This window comes from Chanodichthys erythropterus, chromosome 14 (genome assembly GCF_024489055.1).
Source record: "Chanodichthys erythropterus isolate Z2021 chromosome 14, ASM2448905v1, whole genome shotgun sequence".
Lineage (NCBI taxonomy): Eukaryota > Metazoa > Chordata > Actinopteri > Cypriniformes > Xenocyprididae > Chanodichthys > Chanodichthys erythropterus.
Window position 1 is genome coordinate 10,878,212 of NC_090234.1, and position 10,052 is coordinate 10,888,263.

At 34.6% G+C, this 10,052-nt stretch overlaps 1 protein-coding gene across 2 annotated transcripts; it reads left to right on the forward strand.

Moving 5' to 3' along the window:
• The first annotated feature begins 1,152 nt into the window (after positions 1-1,152).
• On the forward strand, positions 1,153-9,978 carry LOC137035839 (probable serine/threonine-protein kinase kinX). 2 transcript variants are annotated; one of them, XM_067409542.1, is made up of 10 exons: positions 1,153-1,429; positions 1,990-2,280; positions 3,495-3,743; positions 3,835-3,951; positions 4,092-4,133; positions 5,325-5,372; positions 5,518-6,012; positions 6,477-6,707; positions 6,804-6,845; positions 9,848-9,978. In XM_067409542.1, the coding sequence occupies exons 1-10, from the start codon at positions 1,378-1,380 to the stop codon at positions 9,850-9,852; spliced, it is 1,572 nt and encodes a 523-aa protein (XP_067265643.1). In that variant the 5' UTR covers positions 1,153-1,377; the 3' UTR covers positions 9,853-9,978. The 2 variants fall into 2 exon arrangements, with proteins under 2 accessions (XP_067265643.1, XP_067265642.1); XM_067409541.1 differs by lacking the exon at positions 9,848-9,978 and adding an exon at positions 7,004-8,732.
• The last annotated feature ends 74 nt before the right edge of the window (positions 9,979-10,052 follow it).

The window sequence follows — 10,052 nt, forward strand, 5'->3', positions numbered from 1 at the left end:
TAATTACAGTAACAATCTTTTTGTGAACTTGTTTTCTTTCATTCAGGACTAGTTTTGTATTTCTTTTTACATCTGATTAATCGTAGGCCTCATTTTTTGAGAGTAGGAATAGTTTAAAAAATAACTATTTTTTGAGGTATTTAAACAATAATAATTTGTTAATTACATTAACAATGAATAAAGAACTCATTTTTGTATATAAGCTATTATTATATGAACAATGTAGAGACTACAATATATAAACTATTAACTAATAGTCTGCAAATGATTATTTTATTACTGTATGCTGTAAGTGTTACCATGTATTATTCAGTAATTGTTGTTAAATAAACATTATCATGCTGACTTATTTTAAAGTCAGTGATATCCTTCTACAAAACACACAAATGCTGCTCATTTATTTTGTGCCCTATTAATAAGACAACCGCATTTAATTATTTTGCATATTACTATAGATATACAATGGAAAATCTACATATTTGATTTACGATCACAATCATTTCAATCTGTTATCTTAAAATGTCTTTGAAAATGACTTTTACTTTGCATTCTGGCCAACTTATTTCTATCAAATGAGTTTCTCACTAAGAACAGTGCAGATGAACACGACACTGTCATTCCTTCAGTGCAATGCTGCCATCTGGAGGAGATGTGAAGATAGTGACAGAGAGGCAACATGCCAAACCAGTATGTAATATGTAATATGTAATATGGGGTATGCAGAGTAAACAGTGCACATGAGTCAATGACCAGTAAATGCCCCAAGAAAACATCCACGGGGGAAATAAAGGAAAATTAAAGAAATTAGTTGTGTTTTGGGTATTTTTTTTTTATTTCATTTTTGAAAAATTATTCATATTATTATTCATATTCATATTCATATTATTATTATTATTAGTTCATAATTTAAATACTTTTTAAAATGAAGAGCTTCTTCTCGAATCACTGCAGCTTCTTATTCTGATAAATCGCCCCATGTGATGTGACAAAATGCTCCGGTATTCTGCAACAATCCCTATTATTTGTGTGATATTTTATTTTAGTGTGAAAATGATCATGGAAGAACCCATTTTACCCTACAAAACACAAGTACAGGTTGTTGTTCACTGCTTGCGTCAAGGTGCGTTTACCTTCTTTCTCCGCCCACAATTTCAGAGGTCACTCGATACCTTTTATCCGATTTTCCCATACTTTCTGTCCATACACTGTCTCAAAAAAGTGTGTCGACTTTTTAATGTTTTTATTTGTTTTGGTTTTCAGTATCACTGTCGAGATTCATGCAGTAAATGGGTTTTATTTTTCAAATCGCCATTAGTTAGCTCCGCACAGTCACACACACCGGCTTAAACAGAAACTAACTCAGAGACGAGAGGGAAGATGGCAGTAACTAAGACTTTGTTTTACATTGCATGTCTCTGTTTTGCTCGAGGTAAGTCCGACAGCTTTTTAAACATGGATTTGAGGTGAATAACCGCGTAATAAGGCAAAGACAGCCTATTTTCCTTGGTTTCGCCTGGTACAATGAACTGAAATAGATAGGCTGGTCAGTGCGAAACCACAACAGACTCACGGATATGTTTCTTCAATAAGTCGACTTTTACAGATAAATGAAGCTCAAAACCTTTCATTTTTTATTTCATTGAGATTTCTATCAAAATGTGATTTGTTGTTTGTCGACAATATTATGTGAGCAAAAAAAACAAAAAAAACAATCTACAGGCTAAATTAAATCTTAGGTGCTAGACTTTTTAAATATGTAGTTGGTATGCATAATTGTATTTTAATTGTTTATTCTACATTACACATGTCCTATTACAGCATCTTTACTGTTACATAGTCAAGATTACTGTATTACAGTAATTACAATCTGTCAATAGTAAGTCTTACATTTGTCTTTTGATTTGAGTGTAAAATATGTGAGATTTGTTTTGAGATTCACCCAAAGAACCAAAGAACCTTCACTAACGGAGTCTCTTTCATCTCCTGTAGATTTTGTTTTCTGTGATGACTATGAAGAAGTCGGAAATGAGATCATACTCACTCCAAGAATCCGCGGAAAGCCTGAAGAAATACTGTGGAAACACAATGAGAACAAGGTGCTGGAGTATGACGGGAGTAAGGTGGACGAGTACGGCTCGTTCAAAGACCGTGTAGTTGTTGATTTTGAAACAGGAGAGCTCACAATACGAAAACTGAACAGCCAAGACAGTGGCCAGTATCAAGCTGACATTGTGATCAATGGGAAAGTTCAGAGCTCCAGTCATACTTTGACAGTTTTGGGTAAGCTAGCTCTCTATCTCAGATGATTATGTGCAGATCAACTCTTACAGTGGGTCATGAGGAATTGACTACTTATAGTCTGCAATGTCAAACAATGAACAAGCCGCTTCTGCTTGGTTAAATTCAATATCGCAGACCATTTTTTCATATATATCAGTAACTGTTTGACTTCCTAAACTTTGTGTAATAATTGTCAGTACAAGTTGGAGAGGACATGAACATCTAATGTAATGCACAGCACACTTAGACCTACTGCATGATGGCATTCATAAAGTACAGGCGATGATAATGGTATGAAATAAGACTTTTAAAAAACTAATCACACATTTTACACACCCACTGGAGCACAATATTTACTCATAAATAAATATTGTGTTTTATTATTTACTAAATATTGCAGTAGTTAAAATATTTAAACAGAAAGTGCATTAGCCACTGACAATGACCAAAAAAAAAAAAAAAAAATGTTTTTGTTTATTCAATTTATGGATTAGGTTAACAACTTATATTTAACATTAACAATTTATTGCAATTCAAAAATTCTGTTGACTTAATTCTTCTGGCTTTTATTATTATTTAATACAAATATTTTATTTAAAAAAATGGTGGTAATGAAATAAAACTTTTTGTCCTTTTAAGACTGGCAAAGTACTGAACAACAGATTTACCAAATTAAAGCATGGAGAAAAATTATATTACTTAATGTTTAAATAAATTGCATTATTATTATTACTATTATTATTACAAGAAGTAAATTCTACTTTACAATCATAATATACTGTATTTCTGTCAATTTCTTCGAGTTAAAAACCAGACTTTTATTTTGACAGGTTGTAGTGAAGAGCTTTGAGTTTCAGGGTATATTTGACAATGGTTTTCTCAAATAAAATGATGAAGTGTTTTTTCAGAGCAGCCTTGGATATGTTTATGTGTTCATGTCCTCAGATAGTGAGACAGCAAACACTGAAAACAATATGAGCGTCACGCGTACTTGAGTATGTAGTACACAAAACGGAAACACAGATCATTCACACAGAGACACAAACATATATTTATACAGCAGGCTTTTTGCGCTTTAATATTCACAGACCCTAGACGATTTGATTTATTATACAGGAAAATTGTTGGTAAATTTTAGTTATTGATTAATAATCTTAAAAAATGACCAAATATCAAGTGAATATCACTAATACTGCTCTACTTTTGGGTCTTAGAGGTTCTGTTAGAGCCTCATGTGAGCTGTGAGCTGGATGAGACTTCAGATGTTAAAAAACTGTTGTGTTCAGTGGAATCTCAGACTCTGATCAGCTACGAATGGAGTGGACCCAATATAAATGGTCACTCGGGACACGAGCTTGCTGTTGATAAACAGAAGGAAAACCTTGACTCAGTCTATACCTGCACTGTGAATAATCGTGTTAACAGCAAGAGCACAGACTTTACTCTGAAAGACTGCCATACAGGTTTGTTAACAATCAATCAACACAACTGTCTTAGATGCATTGAGACTCTGATGAAGATGCTTCACACTGTCTTAAATGGTTTTGTGTGCAGGCAGAGAAGGATCTGTTGTGCTTGTTCCAGTCTTAATAGTAACAGCACTTCTCCTCATTGGGCTTATTGCACTGGCAGTATTCTTATATATAGTATATAGACGAAAAAAACAACAGCGTAAGTGTCAGGAAAAAGTATTCAACATTCACCCTCAAAATCTTTAATTGACACACATCTCACAAAGAATAAAGAGTAACAATGATCTTTTCTTTTTTTCTTCTTCTTTTTTTTTTTTTTTTTCCATGTACATGGATTAGAAGCGAGGCCATCTGAACCAAAAGATATGGACCCTGAATATGGTAAGATCAGGGTTTGTAGAGTTGGAAAATTTGGATTTTGTTATGCTTTCAAGGTATGAGTGGGTTTTTTTTCCCTTTGAGCATCCAGTGTGACACCCAATGTGAAAAATAATTAAATTAACAAAAGAGTCAGTAATAAACCAAAATATTAAAAGAACATCTGGTCACAGTTCATATCAGTGTCCTTAACTACTATGTACAATGTACTTTGTGTTAATGTTGTATTATGAAACACTTGTGCTGCTATTGCGGTGGATACAGGTAAGGTTAGGGCAGGTTTGGTGGAGTGGGAAGGTTTAAGGATGGGTTGCAGGGTAAGGGAAGGTCAAAAGCGTCATCATAGATGTAATTACAGAAATTATTAGAGATCGCCTTTCGCATTTAATTTCTTGAATTTTATGGACATTCTGACTGCATTCTATAGGCTATATTATGAAGTGAGTTGTGTCCCTGCATCATATTCATCAGTCAACTGTATTTAATGTCAGATGACCTATGTAGGTCTGGGGGTGGGGCAAGTCTGTTAAAAAATAAATGCGTTAAAAAAATGTTTTTCCATAATTAATTCATCTAATTAATGTGTTAAATTCCCAGCCCTAATTCTTATGCATTTGATATGTTTGTGAATGTAAGTTAAATTATACCATGCTGTCTGTGTTCCACTTTAATCTATGGATCTGTGTGCAGGTTTATGTTTATGACAGATAGCTAAAATATTGATTTCAAAGGACAAAGATCTAAAGCTGATGGGGATTGACTAAACGATGTTTGCCTAGAATTTGCATATAATGTCCTGCCTTGGTAGCCTGTCTTATCTATTTGAGGATTGGATGAGCTCTTAAATAGGCAGGACTTAGCAACGAGTGACTAATAACTGACAGTTTGTGTTATCACTGCTGTAAATTCACTTGAATAGAGACTTGATAGAGCATGAGTTAGTGCTGTGCGATTAATCTTATTTGAATTTTTAATTCGATTTTGGCTTCCAACGATTATGAAAAGACAATAATCAAGATAAAACGATTATTGTCCCTTATTCCGTTCCTTTCCAGCATATACATATTTACTTATAATGATGTTAAATAATCATGAGTACAATAATGACCAGAGTGATCGTGATTATGATTTTTGCCATAATCAAGCAGTGTTTGCATGAGCATTTTATATATTAAAATGTTTCTATTACTGTAGGTCAAGACCAAAACCTGTTGAGTAATGCCACAACGGAGTGTGTGCCAGGTAACAAATGATTTACTATTATTAATACTAGACATGCTGACATGATATTTACAGTAGTAGCTATTGCTCACCTTGCTGGATAAATTGAATGAGTAATTTACGACGCTTAAATCTGCTGTTAAGATCTTTAAGTGTTTTGTTTCAGGTTCATCTGATGCTATTGCCACACTCCCTAGTCACAACAGACTTCCTTTTCAAAAAGAGCCTATTGCTGATAAGAAATTGTATCAGGACAATAAACCAGGAGATTTAGGTGAAACTGACGAACTTTTGAAGGAAACAATTAGTTTGCTAGAACAAAGTCTAAAGCAGAGTCCACAATCTGCTGTGATAGAAACAAACCAAGAGGACACAGGAAAAGGAGATGGAGAACTGAAATATGAGAAGAATAGTGAAAATGCATTTGAAACAGAAGGAAACACTTACAGCAAACCTGATGAAACAGAGAAGGAGAGACATGAACTCTTACAAAGCCAAGAAGAGGAGGAGAAAGAGAAAATTCAGATACTGAAACAGGAGAGTGGAGAGACGTCGCCTGAGCATCAGAACGAGAGACTAAAAGAGAAGAAAACTGAAGATAATAATGAGGATAATCAGACACCAGGAGAGACAGAAAACACGATAGACAGACCAGACACAGGTAAACAGAACTTGATTCTGAAAATGCAAAGTATAATTTAAGTATAGATTATACATTGTATTTAGGTTTGATGTCAGTGTTGTTTAATGAGGTCACTGATGTTCAGCCTGACGTCGCGCATCAAGAGATGTCGTATTGATCGGAGCGCTGCAGCACAGCGGAGAATTTTCAGGGAATATCCATTTAAATTTCAGTCCGTTTATCACTCAAGGCTATCATATGGCTTCAAGAAACTTTTGAGATTTATGAACTACTTTTATGCTGATTTTACATTTTGGAACTGGTCGCTATGAACTGTTGAATAAATAAGAGCTCAGTTCAATTAAAAAATACTCCTTTTGTGTTCCACAGAAAATACAAGGAGTCAAAACAGACTCAATATCAGAAGCAGTAACCTGCTGTTAGGATGGGACACAATTACTAATTACATTTTATTTTTATTTTTTTCAATTTTGAAATCATAGAAAGTCCACAATCTGCTGTGACAGAAAGAAATGTGGTTAATGAAGCAGAACAAGTACACGAAAATAAGAAGAAGAGCCAAAATGACGATGGTGAACAATCACTTGAGCAGCAGAACGAGAAAATTGAGGAAACTGAAGATGCAGCTAACAGTGGGAATGACATGAGACCAGGAGACACAAAAGAGAGAAGTGAGGAGAAAAACAATGAAGGGATAGACGGACCAAACACAGGTACAATGCAGATCATGTTTTGTCTGGAGAAACAGAACCTTGCAGAAAAATCACTGCATTCTGAAATAAACATTTCTGTTTTGTTGTTCATTTTAGTGGATCAGCCGGTGGATGGTGAAGCTCCCAGTGCTCCAGCAGGTTAGTTTCTGCCTTTTCTTCTGACCTGACTTTAATTGTGCACTTATTCTCTATATATCCAGATCAGATTCAGAAGTTTTATTATGCTGTCATTTATTAGTCATTTGAACAAAGTTCTTTGAATGAGTGGATGAGGTTTCTTATCTTGATCAATTTAGTTATAGATTCACCAGCTAACATGGAGAAGGACAGCAGTGTCGCAGCTTCCAGTCAATCTGACCTATATAATCACACAAGCCGAGACAAGGAAAAAGAAAGAAAACGTTCTGGACTGGATCAGGATGAGAAAGGAAAGGTTGTAACAAATCAGGAAGAGAAAGGTGGCCAGGAACAAATGCCAGAAGCAAAAAATCATGACCCAGAGATATTACCAGATATGACCGATAAAGACCAAAGCCTTACACTGATTGATAATAATGCAAAGGTTATGCAAAATGAAAGAGAAACTGAAGTGCAAATAGAAACTCAACATGGTGGACACCTAACTGAAGAAGATGGTGGTGATGGTGGACACAGAGACAAGAGCAATGACCCAGAACAAGGCATTAAGGAGAAAAATGATCCTCCAGAAATTAGTCAAAAATGAACAGAAGTTACAGGATTGTGGTGTAAATAACTCTAAAAACACAAACAATGAGCCAAAGGACAAGAAAACAGAGAGTGACAGCTTCCCAAAACATGCAGTGAAGTAAAATCATAGTTCAAAGTTTTGAGCAAACGTATGTGGTGATAGAAATGAAGCTCTAGCGCAAGTTCTGCCGGGAAGACTCAAATGTTACGTCACTCATTAGTTCAGATCTAACCAATCATTATCTAACACCTGGAGTATAAAAGATCAGTACTTACTCATGTCTGAGTTCGCAGATGCTGACGCCAACCTTCACCTCCATCCCGAGGGTCGGCTACGCCTCTGCCTTCAGCTTCAGGCAGGGAACGCAAAGTCTGCAACCCTCAAGACGTGATCTACGGACGGGGCCTACGCCACAGAACATTAACCTTTATATTCTGCTTGCTGTTTGGTAATAAGTATCATTATTGTGTTATCTTGCCTCCCGAGTCTTCTGGTAGAATTGACGGTGAGATCAGCAATGAGAGAGGTGAAGTTTCATCAGCTGTGAAAGATGAACAGAAAAACATGAGTGAACTAGAGTGATGTGAAGGAAGTAGTGAGAGTTGTGCGTCAGAAATAACAAAAGACAATGAAGAAAATGAGGAACACACCCTACAGAATGTGAAGAAAGGATAATCAGCATGTGCTTGAACAAGTTGCAGAGGAGAAGTAACAGTCCAAACGGCTTGCAGTGTATCACATTCATTTGGTACAGTGGCAAGAGTAAATTTGTGAATCCTTTGAAACTATCTGGATTTCCAATGACTTTATCCATCCTGCCCTGACAATGATCACTCAGTCTCTTACATTTCTGAAAAGTACCGTACAACTGTTTTTGCGTTAGTCAGATTATGTTTATCAATAATTGTGATTTAGAGGAAGATTAATACACATTTTATGAGTAATCAATGCAGAAAACTGTTTGCCATGCAAACATATTTTCAGAATCAGTAGCTTCACTGTATGCCTGAGATTGACAGAAGAATGTGAGAAAAGTGGAAAGGAATATTAAATGGTTGAAATGTTATATATGCCAGCTAAATAAAAAAACTTGCCAAAGACATAAAATATATTTAATGTCATTGAATTGCCTAAATATATGATCACATTAATTATTTAGATAAATATTAGCAATCAATTGTTTAAATATTGTTCCCACAATAATCTCTGAGTGGTGATGAAACCGCTCTAATTCAGAAGCAGTTGTCCTATATTTATTGGTTGGAATGTGAATAATAATGCCATGTTTTATAAAAACTTCCTTTAGTTTTTCTTTCACAAATTTAACAAACCAAAATGTTTTTTTTTTTTGTTTGGTTTTTTTTTTCATATTAATAAAAAAAAAAAAAAAAAAAAAAAAAAAATATTTAATATTAAATCTGTTCTTGGCTGATTTCTAGAGATCTTTGGACTTACAGAGCTGGCACTTAAAATTTGTTTTTGTATATGATAGATGCTTATGTGTTCACGTTTCAACTTGTCATATAGTCAGTTACAAATATTCTTCAAAATATCTTCTGAGAATGAGTGAATGATGACTTTTTTTTTATTTTTGGGGTCTATTATTTATTTTATTAAAATAATTATTATTTGAGTAATTTTTCATTGGCTTCTGGGATGATATAACATTTTAAACAAATTGTGAACTTCTTGAAACAACTATAGTTAATTAGGAATAAAAATATGCAAAAACTAAAAGTAAAAAGTTCAACCGTTGGTTCAAAAAGTTTTGATAATGAGACCAAACAAAATATTTTGTGAAATCTGAAATGTAACTCTGAGATGATTTAAGATTTCAATTACATAAATGTCCACTGACAGATTCGTTTTGTATCTTATCATTTTTGTTAACAACATGTATTCATTAGGCTACTTCAGTGAGCTCTAAATTAATACATTGTTAGCGAACTGTGTGATTTGTATAGGCATATGAACATTTCTGAAACACATAACTTGGACAGTCACCTCTGATAACAGATCATTCTACATTTTAATGTAGACACGTGCAATTTCTGTAAAGCTGCTTTGAAACGATATGTAAAAGCGCTATAGAAACGGAACTGAAGTGTCACAGCCGCTTGCGTCAGAGAACAAATCTCAGGTTTATGCGTTCTTGTTGAAACCCGTTTCATGCCCGGTTCCTGAAACAGAAAAGGGTGTTTCTGAAATCACTGAGGGGGCTCTAGTAAAGTGCAGATGAAGGGTAAAAACGGCTTTACCATAGCAGTGTACAGTGAGAGATTATTTACAACTCATCACTTTTAGCAATAATTGGAATATAATTAAAATATATATATTTTGCTACAAATGTTTTTTATATATCTATTAATCTGCCTAAACATTGCTATAATGCATTACTATTTTTACAATGTCGTATTTCTGTCCTGTCCAGAGTGAAACCTGCATAGATGTCACTTCCGAAACTTTCCCTCATGCAGTTGACAAACAGGTTTTATTCAATGGATATATCGACTGTGGTCTCGGGCCGCTCCCTTTTCAGTCACTAAAACACTTCTGATTGGCCACAGTGTTTAAGAGATCAACGACTATGTCTGTGATTGGCTACATTGCGCAGTGCTGCAGAAACATGTTGGACA

What these genes read in the sequence shown, in the direction of transcription:
- LOC137035839 (XM_067409541.1), top strand. Translation starts at nt 1,378, where the DNA reads ATGGCAGTAACTAAGACTTTGTTTTACATTGCATGTCTCTGTTTTGCT. An exon ending in TCATACTTTGACAGTTTTGG is followed by an intron (nt 2,281 to 3,494) that starts GTAAGCTAGCTC and finishes TTTGGGTCTTAG; the next exon opens with AGGTTCTGTTAGAGCCTCAT. An exon ending in GATAGACGGACCAAACACAG is followed by an intron (nt 6,708 to 6,803) that starts GTACAATGCAGA and finishes TGTTCATTTTAG; the next exon opens with TGGATCAGCCGGTGGATGGT.